Here is a 22,265-nt window from a genome sequence, read left to right as displayed (position 1 = left end):
TAAAAAAATTCTTTGTTTTATGTTTTAATTTACTTTGAAAGTTTTGTTTTTGCTTGATATTTTCCTTTTCTTTTCATTTCTTTCCTCTTTTAATTTCTTTTTCATTTCACTCTATAAAAGAAATTTTAATTTTATTTATTTCGTTTAAAGTACTAACTCTTGGTATTTGTTATTTTGCCAACTGTTTCTGCTGTTAATGTTTTACTTTTGCTTTGGTTTTTGGCATCTAATTTTTAAAATTCCCTTTCTAGTTTGGAATATATTTTATCATCAATTTTCTAAATCTAAAGTCTTTTTGTTCATTTGTTCTCATAGTTATTTTAAAGTTATATTTGGTCTTTTCCATGCTATCCAGAGAGGGTCCCATTCGGCATTGTTCTCGGTTCCCTTGTAACTTAAAGGGAAACTTTCACAATGGCTGGTGTCCTTGATCCCTTGCAAATGAACAAGGAGTGTCCCCAAATTCCTTGCAGCAGGAACCCACTTAGGTGGCACCGACCTAGACTTTGAAATGGAACAGCACATCTACAAAAGGAAAAGCGATGGCATCTACATCATAAATCTGAAGAGAACCTGGGAGGAGCTTCTGCTGGCAGCTCGGGCCGTTGAAAACCTGGCTGATGTCCATGTCATATTGTCTAGGAATACCAGCCAGCAAGCCATGCTGAAGTTTGCTGCCACTCCTATTGCTGGTCACTTCACTCCTGGAACCTTCACTGACCAGATCCAGGCAGCCTGAGACTTCTGGTGGTTACCAGTCCCAGGGCTGACCAGCCTCTCACAGAGGCGTCTTATGTTAACAACCTACTTCCCACTGCTCTGTGTAACACAGACTGTCCTCTGTACTATATGGACATTGTTATCTCTTGCAACAACAAGGGGGCTCACTCCTCAGTGAGTCTGCCGTAGTGGATGCTGGCCCAGGAAGTTCTGTGTATGTGCAGCACCATCTCCTATGAGCACCCTTGGGAGGTGATGCCTGATCTCTACTCCTACAGAGATCCTGAAGGGACTGCTGAAACGTCTGTGACCAAGGAGGCATTTCTGGGTGAATGGACCGCTCCAGCTCCTGAGTTCACTGCTGCTCAGCCTGGGGCCACAGACTGGTCTGCAGGTGCAGATGTCTTCTGTGCCTGTCCAGCAGTTTCCTAGTGAAAACTGGCCTGCAGCCTGCACTGCACAGGCCATGGAATGGGCAGGACCAACCACTGAGTGGCCTTAAGCTGTTCTCCAGACTCTCAAACAGAATGGAAATATGATTGATAGAAAATAAAAAATTTCTAAAAAATAAAAGTACATAGTTAGTTATGGTTAGCTATAAAGTCTGAAGCTTATGTTTAAAACTTTAAACCAGGAAATGTATTTTGGTAAGTATATGCTGATTTATATCTGACTCTATTTCAGTGGAAACATATGAACATTTGTGGCAGGCCTAGATCAGACAAGCAATTTAGTTCAGAGAGAAAACACATTGAAATTGTGCATATATATGCATATATAATATACGTTTCAAGATTAAATATGTTTTCTAGTTGATTGCTTTGGAGGAAGAATAATAGAGATGGGAATATTAATTAACAGTCATCAACGCTAATGAATAACAAAGGGAGGATACAGTAATTTTAATTCATAACTTTCTATACAACTCACTGAAGAAAGGGAAATGGTGTTATCAAAGTGTTAAATACGGAGACAAAAGTCTTACCCAAGCTAGAGGTGCCCTATTTTAATGTACTTATAAAAACCTTGAATATTGATGGGTTTAGACTGCTATGCATAATATTCTTAAAGTAAAAGTAAAGTTATCTTGCTTTAAATTTTAAATAGATTAAATCCAAATAGTGTAGCAACTTGAGGTGCATTGAGGAAATTTGTCTTCTTGTCTCTTCTGCAAGGATGGCTCAGGGACCATCCCCCCTACCCCAGCAAGTGCATGATTTTTGTGAAGTAGGCCCTGGGCTCCAGTTAATGGGGTACTCTCGGCTAATGGGATGGAGCATCAGTTCTGTGCTCTGTGTCAGTGGGACCTTCAGTGGCTGAACACCAGCCTTGGCCAACAACATCTTTCCTCTTCTTTCTTTTTTTTAAAAGATTTTATTTACTTATTTTTAGGGAGGGAAGGGAGGGAGATAGAGAGAGAGAGAGAAACATCAATGTGTGGTTGCTGGGGGTTATGGTCTGCAACCCAGGAATGTACCCTGGCTGGGAATCAAACCTGGGACACTTTGGTTCCCAGCCCGCGCTTAGTCCACTGAGCTATGCCAGCCAGGTCCTTTTCTTCAAATGACAACTGAGGGTCAGGTAGACCCTCACATCTTCCTCACATCACTGAGGAAGGTGGTGGGTTTGTTTCATACTTTACGTGCCTAGCTGATCACCTCTGAAGTGTGGATTTCTTTTTGTCCTTGATTGGCAGACAGGAGGATAAGAATGTTGTAGATATCATTTGAGTTTGTTTATGGTATTATTTATTTATTACTGGATAAATAAGTGATGACGAAGCTCTACAATGAAATGCTATGCAGCTTTTAAAAAGCACGAGGGAGCTCTCAGTGCGCTAGTATGAAAATATCTTGAGGATATATTGTTAAGTGAAAGAAGCGATGTGCAAAGTAGTGTGTATAGTATGCCGTCTTATGTGTGAGAAAGTGGGGGATAGAAGATCTGGTCTCATTTGCTTGCATTTGTACAAAGAAAAACTGGAAGAGTACCCACAATTCTAATAAAAGTGATATGTATGAGAGGTGGGGGTGGGGAGGATGGAAAAGGAATTTGAAGGCTTGTCAGTATACAACTTATTGTATTTAAAATTTGAAGTATGTGAAAACATTACTTATTCAGAGAATTAAATTCGCTTTACAGAAAAAAAAGAGAAATTATCACCCTTGATGCATAAAGAGAGTGGATTAGGAAGGAGAAGAGATGTGGAGGGCCAATGTAGAGGCCATTTCAGTAATTCACAGAGAGAGAGTGATTGTAGAGTTGTGGCAATGGAGACACATTGATAGGATTTAGAGACATTGACGAGGTGCAATAGTTGGTACTAGGTGAATAAGTGGGAGGGGACTGATGAATGAGAAGGAGGAGTCAAAGATGACTCCTAGGTTTCTGGACTGTGCCCTTGGATGGATTTACTGAGTTGGGGAAATAGGAAGAGGCTCAGTCCACGAAGATGACAATATGTTTGGACATGTAGAGAAGGTGCCAGATCCATAGAAAGTGTTTAATAAAGTCTGTTGAACAAAGAGGTAAATAATGTGCTTTAGAGATATCAAAGTAGAGATGTGAAGAAGGCATGTCTCTGTTTTGGATTTTGGGGTCTGGAGCTCCAAGGGGATGTCTTGGCTATGGATTCAAATTTTGGGATCATGAGCCACTAGAGATTTTTTGAAGTATTGGTAATGGATGAGAATAACTAGGAAATAGAGAGTTAGAAGAAAAGTGGCTTTGGGAAATTCCAAAACAAAAAGTCACCACAATGGAGGATAAGGCAGCAAAGAAGACCTGGGGAAGGTGGACAGAGGGGTGGGACGCCTGGGAGAGTGTGGCGATATTGAACCAAGGAAAGAGTTTCAAAAAAGAGGCAGTGAATGCAGACTGCAGGCTGCAGAGCTATCAAGTTTGAGGGTGGAGAAACATCTACTGAATCTAGAGAGGTCATCTGTGATGGCAGCAAACGCTGTCTAGGAGGCCATTTGGGGTGGACAGTGCATTGCAATGGACTGAGGACCACTTATTCCAGGGAATGGCTCCATCGTCCTCCCAGTCATCCTGGCTTGAAAACTGATGAGCTTCTTCAACTTCTCCATCGTCTTTGTCCCTTTCTCTCTTTGCTAAACCATTTCCAAGTTCTGTCTGTTCTGTTTCAACACTATCTTTTGCTTCCACCTTCTCTTCTCCATTCGTACTGCCACTGCACTAGTTAAGGTCCAGCCAGCTCTCATGCCAATAAATTCCGCAAACACCTACTCCGTGCTGCTATGCTCTGTTGCATTTACAGCATTACTACTCTATTCTTACTGCTTTCCTCAGATGCTTTGTATCATACCCCTCTTTCTCTCCCATTGAAGCAACTCAAGCTGCAGTCTTATTTGCCAATTCCCTCCTGTAAAATGGGGTTCTGAGGGAAGGAAGTCAGCTATGTTTCTTGAGTATCTGTTAGGTAGTGTGTTGAGTGAAGCCTACATACATGTTCTCATGCCGTAGGTATTTTTCCCCCTTTCTTACATGTATGGCAGTGAAAACTTGGGGAGGCTGAGGATATTTTTCGGAGTACTTTAACTAGTACAAAGAATAGAGCTGGAATTCAAACCTAATCTGACTGACACAAGGTTTAGGTTGTTTTCATTTTGTCTTGATGTTGAGTGTCGCTGAGCCATGACGTGGAGACGGTACTTCTCCATACAGCCCAAGATAAAGAAGCGTGGGAAACTGCACTGCAGAGGTTGAGAGTGGAGAGTGTTTCAAAAAAGGTTAGGTGGTCTTTTCAGAGAGAAGAGAAACCAAGAATTATCAGAAATGATATAAAAGAAACAATTTGAATAAGCAAAAATGGAGGTGGTCTTTTAGAGTCAACTGCTTTAGAGCAATGGAGGTGGAAGCTAGATTATTGGGAGAATCAGAAGAAAGTAGGTGGGCAGTAAAAAACAGCTGAGGTAGATGATGTGTTCAATAAGTTTGGGGTAAAAAGGGATGATCACTATGCAGGACTGAGTAGAATACAGTTGTCCCTTGATATCCAAGAGGCATTGGTTTTAGGACCCCCACAGATACCAAAATGCATGGATGCTCAATCCCTTGTATAAAATGGCATAGTATTTGCGTATAACCTATGCAGTCCTCCTACACTTTAAATCATCTTCTAGTTACTTGTAATACTGAATATAATGTAAATGCTGAGTAAGTTGTTGTTATAGTGTATTGTTTAGGGAATAATGACAAGAAAAAAAGCCTGTACATGTTCAGTACAGACACGACCATCACAGGCCTAACTACAAAGTACACACCAGCAGCAAAGTAACATTTTTTTAGAATATTTTTGATCTTCAGTTGAATCTGAGGTTGTAGATCCAGCAGATACGGAGGGCTAACAGTTTATATATAAACAGAGGCACCCATGTGTACATTTATAATACATTTATCTCTAGGTAGAACAGAATAGAGAGAGAGAGAGAGAGAGAATGAATTTAGAAGTGAGGCCCTAGGGGAGGGAAGAAGCGTAGGTCCTGAGCGAGTGCTCTTCGTGCCCGTGCAGCGGGAGGTTGGGTACTATTGAATGCAGGAAGCTTCTGCTCGTGACAGTGGGATCTTCAGCTCACAATGCAGATCTGTACTGCAACTTGCTTCCAGTGCATCTACTCTCATGTCCTCTCCCCTGCTTTATTTTCCTCCATTGCACTTTTAATTATCTGACCTATTTGCAGACTTTGGGTCATGATCTGTTATTGGGTCATGAAATCAATTTAGTGCATTAAAATCAGCATTTTAAAAATCTGAAGTAGAATAGTATACAACAGAAGAGAGTGCACTGCAAGTTATAGTGCTAAATAGGGTATTATAAAACTTTTATTTCAATCTCATAAATAAATATGCATATCTATACTCATATACTTATATATTTGAGTTCTGTCCAGAAGGGTACAGCCATTGTTAACATAACGAGAACAGTTTGTGTGACATTGATGTAACCTGTAGCCAAGTAGAGTAGCCTGGAATGTCCATGCATGAGCAATGATGACTTCACTGTACTAATCAGTGTCGGTGGTAGATGCTGTTGAGTGAGCATGTGTACTGTGTGGCCATGGCATTCAAAATGACTGAGCTAGCAGAACAATGAATTTGCATCAAATTTTGTGCTAAGCTTGAACATTCCTGCACAGAAACTATTTAGATGATTCAGAAGGCCACAGGTATGGGAAGCTGGTGATTGGCAGCTTCCTCACAACACACCCACTCATGCATCACATCTTGTGCAGAGCTTTTTTGCAAAACATGAAATCACCCAGGTGACTGAGCCCACCCTACAGCCCAGATTTGGTGCCCTGAGACTTCTGGCTTTTCCCAAAACTAAAATCACCTTTGAAAGAGAAGAGATTTCAGACTGTTGATGAGATTCAGGAAAATATGATGGGCAGCTGGTGGAGGTTGGGAGAACTGTGTGAGGCCCCAAGGTGCCTACTTTGACGAGGACTGAGGCACCATTGTCCTATGTACAATGTTTTTTGTACCTCATATCTTCTTCAATAAATGGGTCTACATGGCTGGATACTTTATGGACAGACCTAGTATATTATACATTCTTTAAAAATGTACAACCTAATTAAGCCATAAAAACCATGCTTACTTTACTTGTGTTTAGCAAATACTGGGAATGAGCTAATAACTAAGATAATGTAAACATGATTCATGATGATTCTGTTAGGCTAACCTGGAAGCAGATTATTAAAATGAAATACACAAAGTAAAAGTCAAGCTCTTATACGAAAAGTGTAAAGTCTCTGTATTTGAATGAGGGAAGGCTACTGTGATGGTGGTACTTGGGGTGAAGAACCAGAACAGTCAGTCTTAAATACAAAGCCCTGGGGCTTTACACCTTCTCAAAAGAAAATCTGTGGGTGGTGATGGCCCAGGAATCTCTATGTTTCAAAACTTCTTGGTAATTCTGATGATCTGACAACTTTGAGAACCACTGACTTAGGCTGAAGTTTTGCTTACCATGAAGGAGGAGGTCTTATGGAGGAGGTATTCTAATGTACAAACCCTTTTTAAGCTTAACACTCCAAAAACCACTGTATTTCAGAATAATTCTCTCAGTTTCTTTTACCCCCTACATTATTATTCTGTAGCAACAAAACTCAGGAGGAATCATTTAATTAAAGAACCATTATCTATAATTTCTGTACAGTTAGAACAGAAGAAAGGCAGCAGAGTTAATTTGCTCTCTAATCCCTTTCTATATAGATTATAACTCCCTAATACTCTTTTTTCTCCAAACCCCTACTTTAATGGAACTCCTAATGTGAGTTGCATACATTTCTCAATTATATAATACTTTGGTGCCTTTGTCTGTGACATTTACTGTATTTTAATACTTCTATGCGTTTTAAAGTTAAAGTCTTAAAGCTTGATAAGCATCCCACGTTCTAATTAACAGTGAGCATAAAATGTTAGTGTGACAAATATTAGCCATGCATAATAGGGAATATTCAGAATCCATCTAGGTTGCCTCCCCCCTCCCCACCCCACAAAGGTAAGATTTATGCTGTACAAGATTTGGGAGAATGAATGTATAATTTAGACAAACACTTCCCTGAATACCAGTGTTACTTTATGTAGTAATTATGGGATTTAAAAAAATGCCAGTGAGTTCTGTTTCCTTTGTGTGAATTTATGAGTGTAATAAAACATTTTAGAAAAGCTAATCAAATAAAAACAATCTAAGATTTAATTATCAGCTTTTTACAGATTTTATGAAGCAGATCATCTTTATTGCCAAAATCACTTAAGTGACTTAGGAATCACAGAATCCTCTTAAATCTTTAATTTTGTTCATAGAATTGAAGTGATGGGTTTTTCTTTTCTTTCTTTTTTTAGTATATAATCTTTATTATGTTTTTCCATTACCATTTAGTCCCCTTATACCCCCCTCCACCCAGCAATCACCACCCTGTTAACCATGTTCATGAGAGCTTCTCTTTTTTCCCCTTCCCTTCCCTTCCCTTCCCTTCCCTTCCCTTCCCTTCCTTCCTTTTTTTTACATTTTACATACAGTAAAAAATATGTAAAAAAGCATAAAGAAAAAACTTCAAACTACTCAAATATCTACAACTCTGATAAAATTGCTATTAATACTTTGGTAAATATTCTTCTACACATCTCAGTGTACCCTCTGCTACCCCTTCCCCTCACACACTCATGCAAAGACCTAATTTTGCATAAAAATATTAATACATGATACTATTATTTATATTTTCATGCTAGACATTATTTCCTATTCACTTTTTTATTGTTTTCATATCAATAAATAGATATGCACATCATAGGTGACATGCCATCTATACATATATGTAAGCATTAGTTAATATCTGTATGTGCTTTAACTAATTTCCTGTTGATAAGTATTATATTGTATATTTCGCCCTCTATTATGTGTTTAGTTAACATTCCTGCACATGAATCATTTTGCAACTGTACAATTATATTCTTAAGACAGATTACTAGAAGTCCCAGTTGCTTAGCTGAAAGGTAAATGTTGGTATATATCAATGACCAAGCTGCACTCCAGACTGTTACTGTAGTTGAAGCTCTCACTAGAAAAATGATAGAGTACTGGTTTTTTCACACTTTCTCAACATTGGATTTCTTAAACACTGACAGTGACAAAAAATTCTGCCACCGTTTAAAACTTTTATCTCTCTGACTGCTGTAGCTCAGTGGATTGACTATGGGTTGTGAACCAAAGAGTCACTGGTTCGATTCCCAGTCAGGGCACATGCCTGGGCTGCAGGCCAGGTCCCCAGTTGGGGGTGCATGAAAGGTAACCACATATTGATGTTTCTCTCCCTCTCTTTCTACCTCCCTTCCCCTCTTTCTAAAAAATAAATAAGGTCTTTTAAAAAATACTTTCATTTCTATGATTATTAGTGAAGTTGTACATATTTCCAAGTGCTTACTGGATATTCTTATTTCTTCTTTGTTTATTTGCTTCAATATTTTTATTGGGATACTTTTTTAATAACCTGTAAGAAAGTTTTTTCTAAGATTATATTTTATGGATTATGATATCACAACTATCTTAATTTTTCCCCCTTTGCCCCCCTCCACCCAGCACTCACCACTCCCTCAGGCCATCCCCACACCATTGTTCATGTCCATGGGCCATGCATATAAGTTCTATGGCTGCTCCATTTCCTATACTGTACTTTACATCTCCATGGCTATTCTGTACCTTCCTATTTTTACTTCTTAATTCCGTCACCTCCTCACTCATGCCCCCAAATCCCCCTCCAAAAAAAGCCAAGTATAGTGTAAGGAGCCTCTGGGACAACTTCAGGTGTGCCAACATTCTCATCATTGGGGTGCCAGAAGGAGAAGAGAAAGAGTAAGAAGTTGGAAATCTGTTTGAAAAAATAATGAAAGAAAACTTCTCTAATTTGATGAAGGAAATAGACATGCAAGTCCAGGAAGCACAGAGACTCCCAAACCAGATGGATGCAAAGAGGCCACTCCAAGACACGTCATAATTAACATGCCAAAGGTTAAAGATAAAGAGAGAATCTTAAAAGCAGAAGAGAAAAGAAGCTAGTTACCTACAAGGGAGTTCCCATAACACTGTCAGCTGATTTCTCAAAAGAAACTTCCAAGGCTAGAAGGAATTGGCAAGATATATTCAAAGTCATGAAAAGTAGGGACCTATAGCCAACATTGGTCTACCCAGCAAAGCTGTAATTTAGAATCAAAGGACAGATAAAGAGCTTCCCAGACAAGAAAAAAACTAAAGGAGTTCATCATCACCAAACCATTATATGAAATGTTAAAGGGACTTACTTAAGAAAAAGAAGAAGTTCAAAACTATGAACAATAAAATGGCAGTAACAAATGCCTATCAACAATTGAATTAAAAAGAAACATAACGAATGAAGCAAATAAGAACAGAGACAGAATCATGGATATGGAGAGCTATGAATATTAAAATATTTGGACTCCAAGTTTGTCATTTGACTTTTAACTCGGTACATAGTGATTTCTAAATTAAATGAAATGCCATTTATTTTTTTGTTTGTGCATAAAATTTTCATCAAAAATGTATTAATATGTCATTTTATAGTTTCTAGCTTTTGTGTCATGATTAAGAATGACCTTTTTCCTTTCAGGATTGCAGAAATATTCATCCATATTTCCTCATGGTAATCTTAGGGTTTAATTTCTTCTGTGTGATAATCTTTGATTCACCTGGGGTTTATTATTTTTTTCACATTAACTATTTTATTTCCGGTTCTAACCCTATCATAGTGCCTTTGCACAAAATCTTTGGAGTTCTTAGCATGTTTTCCTTTTATTTTAAAAAATGTATTTTTAATTATAGTTGGCATATAGTATTATATTAGCTTTAGTTATACAACATAGTGATTTAACATTTACATACCTTATGAGATGATTACCATAATAAGTCTAGTAACCATCTGTCACCATACATAGTTATTATGTTATTATTGACTATACCCTCTACGGTATGTGTTATATCTCTGTGACATTTTTCATAGCTGGAACTTTGTGCTTCCTAATTCCCTTCCCCTTTTGTGTCCATTCCCTCACCTTCCTCCCCTCTGGCAAACATCTGTTTGTTCTCTGTATTTATTGAGTTCATTTCTGTTTCACTTTTTGTTCTTTTTTTTTTTAGATTTCACATGGAAGTGAAACCATACAGTATTTGCCTTTCTCTGTCTGACTTGTTTTACTTATGTAAATACTGTCTAGGATCACCCATGTTATCACAAATGGCAAGGTTGTATTCTTTTTATGGCTGAGTAATATCCCCTTTTGTGTGCGTGCACACCAGCTCTTATTTATCTAGTCACCTATCAGTGGATAAGTAGGTTGCTTCTTTATCTTGGCTGTTGTCAGCAATGCTGAGATGAACATAGGGGTGCACATCTTTTCAAATTATTGTTTTGTTTTATTCAGATAAATACCCAGAAGTGAAATTCTGGGTTGTACAGTAGTTCTGTTTTTAATTTTTGAGGAAATATACTGTTTCCCATGGTGGCTACACTAGTTTACAATCCCACCAGCAGTCCCTTTTCTTCATGCCCTTGCCAGTGCTTGTTGTTTGTTGTCTTGTTGATGATGGCCATTCTGACTGTTGTGAGGCGATATCTCATTGTGGTTTTGATTTGCAGTACCCTGATGGTTAGTGATGTTGAGCATCTTTTCGTGTGTCTTTTGGTCATCTGTATGTCTTTTTTAGATAATTCTCTGTTCAGGTTCTCTGTCCATTTTTTAATTGGATTGGTTTTTTCATGTTGAGATGTATGAGTTTTTTGTATAGTACGGATATTAACCTCTGACTGGATATTTCATTTGCAAATATCTTCCGTTTTCAGTTGTCTTTTTGTTTTATCGATGGTTTCCTTCACTGTGCAAAAACTTGTTAGTGTGATGTAGTCTTATTTGTTTATTTTTGCTGTTGTTGCCTTTGCCTGAGGAGACATAGCCAAACATTATTGTTAAGGCAGATGTCAAAGTGTTTGCTGATTATGTTTTATTCTAGGAGTTTCATCATTTCAGGTCTTACATTTAAAGTCTTTAATCCATTTTGAATTTATTTTTGATTATGTGGTAACAAAGTAGTTTTATTTGTTTTTTTGCATGTGTCGGTCCAGTTTTCCCAATGCCATTTATTGAAGAGACTGTCTTCCCCTTTGTGTATTCTTGTTTCCTTTTTTTAAAATAAAGGTTTATTTTTTATTTTTAGACAGAGGAGAAGTGAGGGAGAGAAACTTCAATGTGTGCTTGCCTCTTGCGTTCTCCCTACTGGGGACCTGGCCTGCAACCCAGGCATGTGACCTGACTGGGAATCAAACCAGCGACCCTTTGGTTTGCAGGCCAACGCTCAGTCCACTGAGCCACACCAGCCAGGGTGCTTGCCTCCTTTTATGTACATTAATTGACCATATAAGTAAATGTGGGTTTATTTCTGGGCTATTCTATGTGTTTGTTTTTGTGCCAGTACCCTACTGTTTTGATTACTATAGTTTCATAGCAGAGTTTGAAATCAGGTAGTGTGATTTCTCCAACTTTGTTCTTTTTTAAGATTGCTGTGGCTATTCAAGGTCTTCTATAGTTCTATATAAATGTTAGGATTATTTCTTCTAGTTCTTTGAAAAATGCCATTGACATTTTAATAGGAATTCCACTGAATCTGTAAATTGCTTTGGGTAGTATGGCATTTTAATGATACTAATTCTTCCAGTCCTCAAGTATGTTATATATTTTCATTTATTTGTGTTTTCTTCAATTTGTTTCATCAATGTATTAGAGTTTTCAGAGTACAGGTCTCTTACTTCTTTGGTTCAATTTGCCCCAAAATAGGTATTTTATTCTTTTTGATGCAATTGTAAATGGGATTATTTTCTCAATTTCTCTGACAGTTTGGGATTTATTTTTGAATAAGGAGAAAGATAAACCAGTCTTATCTTTACCTAAATTGCTAGCCAGTTGTTAGATTCATGAATACCCAATCTTTTACTACCGATTTGAAATGACTCATCTTCTTATATTAAATTTCATTATGTATTTGAATCTATTTCTGGGGTCTGTTCTGTTGATCTGTTTATTTTTGAATAATTGTTACTGAGATTTTATTTCTGTGGCTTTATTTATAGGATAAGTATTCCTTCATTTTATTTGATTTCATTCATTTCTTTTAATTATTTATAATCAGATTTTATTTTTCAATTCCAGTTGACATACTATATTATATTAGTTTCAGGTGTATATCCCAGTAATTAGATGTTACATACCTTGCTAAGTGATCATTCTGCTAAATGTTGTATCTATCTGGCACTGTATATAGTTGTTAGAATATTATTGGCTATATTCCCTATGTTGTACTTTACATCCCCATGACGAGTATTTCCATATTTTAATTCATTTTCAGGTTTTCTGTCCATTTTTGCATATTTACTTGATGAACTTAAAAATCATTTGGTCAAAGTAACAAAAGCCTTGCTGGGTTTTTCAACTGGAGTTGTAAAATATTTTTTTATTATTTGAGGGAAAATTAGCACTTTTATAATGCTGGATGTTCTTATTTAAAAAAAATATCCCCAACCCCCATGGATTCAAGCATTCTCTTAGTTCTCTTGGTAGCATTTTATGTTTGCTTATTTAGGCCTTGGCCATTTGGGTAGGTTTTTCCAGATATTTTAATTTTTAACTTTTTTTTCCTGAATGGAATTATTTCCTTCTATAATATTTTCCAATCATTGTCCTAATTAAAAAAATATTGACTTTATTTATTTTATTTCCAGACACTTTAATGTACTTACTTTTTTTCCTAATCATTTTTGGTTGATTTTAGCTTTCAGAAGTCAAAGTGGGACCCAGGAAACAGATGGAGTAAATGTAATTTCCTCACTGTGGGACGTGACTTGAGAACATTAGAGAGTGGGGTGTGCCATAGGAGAGTTTATGGAATATAATTTGTTTATTCAGGAAGGACCAAATATGGGTCAATGTCACATCACCGACACATAGTACGTCAGGCTAAGTATATTAGGATGAATAAGCATGCCGCTCATATGAGATTATTTAATATTCTTAGATGTCCTTTGTACTCAATTAATCTCTCAGGATTCATCTTTGTGAATTCTGTATCATTTATGTGAGCTGCAGAAAGGCTTGATTTAATTAAGTCTGATGATATTGGTTCCTGTTTGAGGAAAGAAAATGTGAAGGCTGGAAGGGAAAACTGAGCTGTCTTCTTCAAGAATAGGGGTTTATCAAGTTGTGAATTCCAGGCTTGCTAATTTTTTTGTATAACCTCGCAAATGAAATGTAACTTCTTGTCTTGTTGTGAGTAATCCTACTTCCTCCTTCCAACAAGTGCTTGTTGCTCTAACTACCGACCATCCCAACCCCCTAGGTGTTAGATGGCCTCGGCTGACAGTGCCATCTGGTGGCTACCTGGGGAACTGTATGAACTAATCACTCTTCTGTTGAACCTGCAGTCTGGGTTGGTATCCTGGAAGCCAGATCCAGACTTGGAAACAAGCAGTTTGTGCCTGAAGCAACAGGCAAAGAGAAAAGGTAAAGTCCAAGTCTTGGCAAATGTTGCGTGTGGGAGCTGGGAACAAAGAAGGAGCCAGAAGGGCTATATCCACAGGAACTGATAGACAGCAAGGACTAGGTCCAAAAAGAGAGATCTGCAAAGAAATCCCAACTGGAGTGAGAACTGAACCCCAGCAGGAAAGGGAAACTTAGGGAACCTTTTTTTCCTCCCTTAACGGACTTCCATTCGGTCTTGGGGCAGGATCAGTTTACTTGTGGGTTTACAGTCAGTTCTAACACCTTACTCCAGGGGTTTCCTCAATTACTTAAAAAAAATTCTAAATTCCCCCCCTCCCCCATTGCTTCAAAGTCAGATAATTTCAGGTAATTCCACATAAAGCAAAGTTTATTTCACATTTCCCTTCTCTGTCTCTCTTTTCCCTTTCCTCTCTCCCTCCCTTCTTTTCTCTTTTCTCATCTTTTTTCAGCTATTATTCTTGCACTCTAGGAAAATCTCCCTCTTTTCCATCATTCTATTTGGGAGTCAAAACATAATCCTAGTTGTAGCTGATAAACCTAGGGATAATGCTTGTGGGTCAGCTTTCTCAAGGAAAAGGGAAGGCAGAGGTTGCGAGATGAAGGATGGGCGCTACTAACACCTGGGTCCCGGGAAAGGATCTGGAACACCAACAACGTCCCCGCCAGGCTCAGCCCTCCCGTCCAACCCCTGCACTGTACCCCCTGTGCCCTGTAGATCTTCGTGTGATGTATTTTCTGCCATATCCCCAGCATTTAAAATAGCACCTGGCATATAGAAGGAGCTCTATTAATATTTGGTGAAGAAATGGATGAATATTCTCGACGAATAAGCAAATCTGACTTGTTTCTTTTTCCTGTATTTTAATTTTGCCTTGTAAGTATTGCAATGATGCTCATTTTCATTGTGAAGGAATGACTTTTGACTTTTGTAGGATAATTTAAGCTTATATAACATGAGAGGATATTTCTAGCACAAAAATAATTATTTAAAAAATGTCAACTTACCAACTGACAGACTTTCCGAAAATAACCTGTTGGTAAGTTGGGGAGTCTCTGTACGTTTCCTTTTCATGTTTAAAGAGTGTATCTTTTACACACAAATGAAGTAAAAAGAAAACGTGACAAAATGACCAGCTTTTACCTGTCTTGGCTTCTCAAGTGCTCTTTGTATCCTCCCCAAAATAGAAGCCAAGACTGTTAAATATAGAGGAGAAAACAAATTCCGAAAGCTGAAAATGATTAAGCATTTGGCAAACATCTTACTGTCTGTGTTTTCTGTTTGCTCTGTCTCTTTTGCATTATAAACCCTTGATAATAAAGACAGAGTGATACTTATTCTCTGTGTAGAACTAAGCAGAGAGGAAATGTTGGGTTTACCTAATATTTTTCAGAATTGTGCCTGTGCTTGTGAGCCTTCTCAAGAGAGGAGAGATGGGGAGGCAGGCTGTCTTTATTTTACAGATTGTTCCTCTGACATTACTCCTATGTGAGAATTTTCTGGGTGTAAAGAATGATCACTTGCTACTTTCCATTCCAAAACCTTAGGATTTTATAAATGTCTCACACATCTCTGTAATCTTAAGGAAGTTCTTCCATTACAGTACAAAGGAGCAGTTAAAATGAATTAAAAGCTAGCTTGAAATAAGGCAGCTGAGCAGTGGACACATAGTGCCAGTGTGTGCTAGACCTTGGTTCATTCGTGAGGATGTGTCACAGCATCCTGCCTCAGGCTTGACATTTTGTTCCTGGGCAATTTTAGTGACACTGGTCATAGGCGGAGGGCGGATGTTTGGTCTTTAGTTCATTGACTACATGGAATACTAGAAGCTACAGGGTGTGAAAAGAGCATGGAGTAGCATTACAGGCGCAGGGCTCTCAGACTGAATCTTGGCAGTGCCTCCGGCTAATTGTGTGACCTGGAATAAAATAGGTAACATCCCAGAGCCCTACCTTTCTTGAAAATGGGAATGCCGATGCCTACCTAGAAGGGCTGTTGTGCTACTAGGTAAAGCCTAACACCTGGCTAGTGGTGCTTCCTCGTTAGTGAGTCGAGATCACTGCAGTCACATGTCCTCTTTCCATTTCTTTGCTAGGTACCTGGGGATCACGAGGCCACTCACGTACCCTGTCAGGCAGAATGGGAAATGCATGGCGAAGATGATCCTGTCCGTCTGGCTTCTTTCTGCTTCCATCACTTTACCCCCGCTCTTTGGGTGGGCTCAGAATGTAAATGATGACAAGGTATGCCTGATCAGCCAGGATTTTGGCTACACCATCTACTCCACCGCAGTGGCATTTTACATCCCCATGTCCGTCATGCTTTTCATGTACTATCAGATTTACAAAGCCGCCAGGAAGAGCGCCGCCAAACACAAGTTCCCCGGCTTCCCGCGCCTGCACCAGCCAGACAGCGTCATCTCCCTGAATGGCATGGTGAAGCTCCAGAAGGAGGTAGAGGAGTGTGCCAACCTTTCAAGACTCCTCAAACACGAAAGGAAAAACATCTCCATCTTTAAGAGGGAACAGAAAGCAGCCACCACCTTGGGGATCATCGTCGGGGCCTTCACTGTGTGCTGGCTGCCGTTTTTCCTCCTCTCGACAGCTAGACCCTTCATCTGTGGCACAGCCTGCAGCTGCATCCCGCTGTGGGTGGAAAGGACATTTCTGTGGCTGGGCTATGCAAACTCTCTCATTAACCCTTTTATATATGCCTTCTTCAACCGGGACCTGAGGACCACCTATCGCAGCCTGCTCCAGTGCCAGTACCGGAATATCAACCGGAAGCTCTCAGCTGCAGGCATGCATGAGGCCCTGAAGCTCGCTGAGAGGCCTGAGAGGCCGGAGTTTGTGCTGTAAGGTCATTTATCACTATTTTCCTTTCAACCCCTGCCCCCAACCCTTTTATGGAGCTTCTTAAAGCGTATCTCAGAAAGCTTCCTGAATCAGTAGCTGGCTTGTTTTCTACTAAGCACGTCAGATTTGAATCCAGAATTCCATAAATTCCAGTCCTCTACCCAACAGAATTCTGAAAGCCAAAGATAGGTGTTTGCTGGGAAGACAAGACTGATTTGCTGCTGAACTTCCTTTGGTATGCTTGATGACAAGCAAGCTGATGTTTCTCTTCCTTCTCCACTGTTAAGGGCCAAACTGTGTCCTTACATCTTCAAAAATTATAACATTATCAGTTTCATTGCTCTTACTCTTACACCCAGCAAAACTTTTTCGATGACCTCATCCTTTACTGAAAAATAAAGGAAGCAGATTCACACAGACTAACACACAGCTAGAGAGTGTTTAGGAAGTGCTGCCCACCTTCTTAGGAGTTGAGAAATGATAAAAGATTGTTGAGTGTGTCTAGAAGGCATTATGACTTTCCAGGAGGCAATTGCATAGGGTGTTGGGATCTGAAAAAGGATCACAAAGGGTCAGTGGTGATAAGGAAATGGACCTTTTCTATGTAACCCACATGTTAATGAATCTGTCATTGTAAAGAAGGTGGGAGGCAGTACTGTAATTAGATCGTCAGTAGGTCAAATAGAGATTTGGCTTTCAATCTGAGGTAGAGGAGACATCTTCATGTTTGAAAGTTTAGGGGAAAGACACTGGAATCAGAAGATTGACGGTGTTGAAGAGAGAGAGAGAGAGAGAGGGAAAGAGAGAGCAAGAGGGAGGGAGGATTAGTGCGGATCCTGAGAGAGGAGGAGGCGTTCCTTCTCACTGTACTTGGCAGGAAGGAATAGACCAGAGAACTGTGGACCACTGTAGCTGAGAGGGTCCTTCCCAGTCATCTTGGCCATGCCCTTCATTTGACAGAAGTGTCTTAGATCTGGAGAGTGAGATGTGGCTAAAATAACCCACACACTCCACACTCTGCATGGTTGCATTCAAGTAAACACCAGGTGGATAACCCAAAACAACTAATAACTCTACTGGAGTCTCTGGAAGAATGATGTGGTGTCCAATCCACAGCTCACAGCAAACCTTGTTAGAAGGCTTTGTCTCCCTATTCTCTCCATTGCTCAAACTTGTGGGGCCAGCTGAGTTCTCAGGGCGCCTCCCACTAATCTCTTCAACCCATTTTCCTCCGTCTGACTGGGCTGCTTGGATTCTAGTCTCTTTTACTTCCCCCCCACTAGCTCCACTTTCTTGGTTCTATTTCTTTCTCCTACATAAATCTTCCTTTCCTGTGTAAACAATCTCTGTATTGCTACTTTCAACTATTTATCAATTTCTTTGCATTTTCTTGATCAGCATAACAAGAGGCTTGGGAGTCCAGCACTCTACGCTAGCATTTTAATGTACTATTCTATAATTTGTGCCCTTTTCACAAGTATTCAAATAATAATATAAAACCAAATGTGACATAAAGAGGGATTTTTTTCTTTTAATTTGTCAACTGTATGGTTTTTTTTGCATTGCTCTAAATTGCTTTTTAAGCATCATGTTTTGATGGCTTTTGTACGTTGGCACCATTATTGTGAAAATATGGAAAAGCAATTTCTAAAGTACTTCCATATAAAAGAATTTCATGAGATTGTTTTCAAGTAGCTCTACCTTTCCTTCTCCCTTCCTCTGCATGGTAACGGACTTCCTCTTCAGAGACCCGGACTCCCTGCTCCCTGTCGACTGCAGTGGTTAGTCACGGAGCAGTAGCCTTGGGTTCCTGCCGTGAATTCTGTCAATGTGCTGCTTCAGGGTTTGTGCTAAAGTGTTGGAGTTCAGGGTGATTCTGCCTTTTCTTTATGGAAACCAGTGATTAGAGAAGGCAAACAAAATGGGTCCGTTAGAAACTGGGAAGAAGCATCGAGTCCCCCGAAGCCCTGGATATCTGTGGAGGGACACTGCTTTACTGACAGAAAAAACAAAGAGTTTGCTATTTCCTGGATTTTTTTCCCCATTATAGTATTTTCCTCACTGTTAACCAGCTGGAATTCAACACTATTTTTATGCAATCATTGATTAGTAATAATAATAGCTTATTTGCTTCATGCTTTGCATTGTCTCTTTAAAGTAGGAAAGGCAGTAGGAAAGACCTTGCTTTTCCTAAAAAATTTTTTTTCGTAGATAGTAAATACACATAGCACGAAGTAAAGTCAAGCAGTCAGATGCGTATAGAAGAAGCATAAGCCTTGGGGAGGATGTTTTAGCAAGAAAATACCCATGGTGACATTTATGAAGAAGGTAATAATCTGGGTTTAAATAGAGAGGAACATTTTAACCAGAAGGGATGGCAGGGGTGGAAGTGGGGTTGGGGCTACTCGAAGCAGACAAGAGAGTTTGGACAGAGGCAGGTACGCAGATGTGGATGGGGCATGTCTTTAGCAGTACCTGGAGCTGGGCAGACTGGGGTCAGCAAGGAGGAGGGCCAGGTGGGCAGGATGGGTAGGGGAGCATGGGTCTGAGCTGAAGCGTGGCCCCCGTCTTGTCCTTAGATGCCATTGTGTGTAGTGGGAAACAAAGTGAGAGATGGTGTCCTGTGGAGAAACAGATCCTATCACTGGGAAAAACCCATTTGTGTGGAGTCTTGGTGGTCAAGTGAGAGGCTGGCCCATTCCAATGCGATGCGGAGGCAGAGGCTGGGGGTGCAGTGCCCGACCCTGGAACCTCATAGACCTAGCTCTCAAGAACAGGGGTATAGCTTGGTAAGTCAAGTTTTGTGAAGGTACAGAGTTAGGGGAGTGTGGATCTAAAGGGACAAGTGGCTCTGCACCAAGGAGAAAGAGACTTTTTCTCAGCCATTGGCCAAGACGTGTCCATGACTCATGCCGCCTCTGTGAACCTGGGAGGAAGGAAACGAGGGAGGTGGGGTCTCCTGGTCTTTGCACACATGGCTTACTGTAATGCACCCTCCGAGGTCTGAAGGGGAGAACACTTCTCATTAGTGGTGATCATTATTCTTTTCAAGTGGGGCAACTGCAGCAGTATTTTGCAGGGACTTTTGAGAGTAGCACCATTTTTGGCTACGGATGTATTATAAAAGTGAATTTCTAAATGGGTTACCTGGGGCTGATTTGCAAATATATGAAGTCCCTGACAACTTACAACAGTTATGAAATGTATTAAAAGAGCCACAGATCTTTTTCTTTTCCTTTAGAGATGCTTATAACCCCTTAGAAGCCACAAATGCTTCAAATTACTGAATGCTGTAAAAATTAAATCCACCCACCACAAAAGAGAAACATTTATGGTTCTGCTAAATCATTTTCATGTATTCTTTCTCTCTCTCTCTCTCTTTATAGACAAAACTCTGACTACCGTAGAAAAAAAAGTCATGATTCATGATCAAAAGTGGAATCATGAAGACGAGAAAAACGAGGCAAGACAGAGGTGGAAACAGATCGAAATCATTTGCTGAGACTGTGGAATGCTGCTTCTGTTTTTTCTTGGGATGGTTCAGAGTGACAAGCAGGGCAATCTGTCGTACAAGGGTATTATGAGGGAGACAGTGACCTCCCCTTCTTTCCCCCTGTGGATCAGTGCTATTGTGTGCAAATCAAGATAGTGCTCAGTGTAAGATAGCCAGAACAGCTCAGCAGTAAGCTCGCGAACAGAGCTGAGTTCCAGAGCAGTTTCTGATGCTTTGCGTTTGTCCAAGCCCATGAAAGTGGAAGCGAGTTCCAATGTGTACTTCCCATGCTTCCAAGTCTAGGCATTGTGGTGAATATTCAGGAATCATTCACAAGACAGAATTAATTGTGTGGTAGGACAGAAGGGTGTTTTCCCAAGCTAACTGTGGTAAGCATAGTGTTGACTATGTTGCATGTCCTGTGTTAGAAAACAGAATCCCGTCATCAGCTCACACAAATGACTTCCCAGAGCAGTGTCTGTTCTAAGCTACTGTCAAGCAGTTTGGCTTTGTGCAGGGTCCCTGTGACCTCCCCACCAACGTACTTTCTTTGTTAACTCAGTTCTTGTTATGGTATAACTCAGGAACAGCTCTCAGGATGGAGAGAATCCTAAAACCTGAATAAAGCATTTTCTTGTGCTCACACTTCATCCAAGGGGTCCTGAGAGGTGAGCGGGGTTCCGTCCGTGAGGACTTTTTCACCTAACCGCACTGTTCGTTAACGTGGGAGTTGGCACTGAACTTTTGACTCTCATTGCACATGGGTGCTTTGGGCCCACAAACTGGTTCCTGACTGGTTTTGGGAGGAAGTAGGGGAATAAGGGGGTTTCCATGAGAGGTTGTGATACTTCTGGAAATGGAGCATCAATATGTGAATTCCCATTGAGCATCATTGTGTTAAAATGAATCATATGAATTGGAGGTCACCTGGAATCCTCACCATCGATCAGTAAATGCTCCAGAATACCATTCTGTTCCTTCTAGAGGATTTGTTTTTGTGTTCTCTGTATCTTAAATCAAATGTGTGCCTGGCCAATTCTGTTCTCCTGCTCTCTCCCTCCCTAAAGTGATAGGCATTAAGGGCAGACAAGGAAACAGAAAAGGTCCCTTTGTGGATAGTATTTTTTTAATGGAATTATGAAATATCATGAGCTAAGGAGACAGAAAGACAGTATAACAGAAGAATACCTCTAAGGGGATAAAGTGAGTGCAAACCTTCCTTTGATAAAAGAGAACTGTAAGAGAATATTATTTTCCTACCATAAATGTAGCTGTTTCCTCAGAGGATAATGTGGAATTCCAACGTGGATTATGGATTTCTCCCAACTTTCATTGACATTGCTTCTTACCAGACACAGGGCAAGATCTGCCTTTCCTGGAAGGGGAGGTGGGGCCCTGCCCGTTCAGACCCAGCTTGTACAAATTCCTGAACCGCATATTTGCTAAAGTGACTGTACATACTTATATTCATAATTTAAATGATTAATTCTGGTCAGATAAATGTTAAATTTGAAAATGTTTTATTACATTACATCAAATAAAGTTTATTTGTAGCTGTAATAAAACAACTTAAGTAATGATTTTTAATTGAAGGTCTGATGTCATAAATGTTGCTATATGTTGAGTAGCGGGTGGGCAAGCTTACTGTGTTTGCTAAATCCAAACAGGTAGTTAAAGCAGTTCTGTAACTAACTGCATTTCACTGTGAGGATTCATCCATTTGGTAAGTTGCTTTTTTCAAATGAGTGTTCCTTTCTTGATTTGATTAATGAGTACTTATTGGGCTTTGGTACGTTCAACACTGTGGACATGAAGGGGCAGAGAGGAGCAAAGCAAGTTCTTTTTTTTATTTTAATTGTTGTTGCAGTAGCAAAGCAAGTTCTTACTCTGAAGGAGTTTGCCTGCAGGCAGCGGGCAGGCGTTCCTCAGATTTGTCACCTGTAAGGGCAGTCGTTATTTGCAGAGAGTGACATGTTTGTTTTTCTCCCTGTCCATAAGACAGCATTGTGGATAATTGGATGGGTTTAGGTTTTCAAATGTGTTTACCTAACGTTTTTATTAGGACCTGAATTATTAAAAATGGGTCTTTATCCGCCCGACTTGAACACCT

The 22,265-nt window shown here is 39.7% G+C and overlaps 1 protein-coding gene across 2 annotated transcripts in view; it reads left to right on the top strand.

Moving 5' to 3' along the window:
- The window catches only part of HTR7 (5-hydroxytryptamine receptor 7), a 76,338-nt gene extending 54,623 nt beyond the window's left edge, over positions 1 to 21,715 (top strand). The window contains exons 2-3 of one of the 2 annotated variants that reach the window (XM_028514096.2): positions 15,903 to 16,666; positions 20,049 to 21,715. In XM_028514096.2, the coding sequence (XP_028369897.1) occupies positions 15,903 to 16,665 (763 nt within the window). In that variant the 3' untranslated portion in view covers position 16,666; positions 20,049 to 21,715. The remainder of the gene's footprint in view (positions 1 to 15,902; positions 16,667 to 20,048) is intronic. The other variant, XM_028514095.2, reaches the window with a different exon arrangement.
- The last annotated feature ends 550 nt before the right edge of the window (positions 21,716 to 22,265 follow it).

The sequence above is a fragment of the Phyllostomus discolor genome, chromosome 5 (genome assembly GCF_004126475.2).
Source record: "Phyllostomus discolor isolate MPI-MPIP mPhyDis1 chromosome 5, mPhyDis1.pri.v3, whole genome shotgun sequence".
Lineage (NCBI taxonomy): Eukaryota > Metazoa > Chordata > Mammalia > Chiroptera > Phyllostomidae > Phyllostomus > Phyllostomus discolor.
Note: the sequence above shows the minus strand (reverse complement) of the source record. Positions and strands in the feature narration are given on the sequence as shown.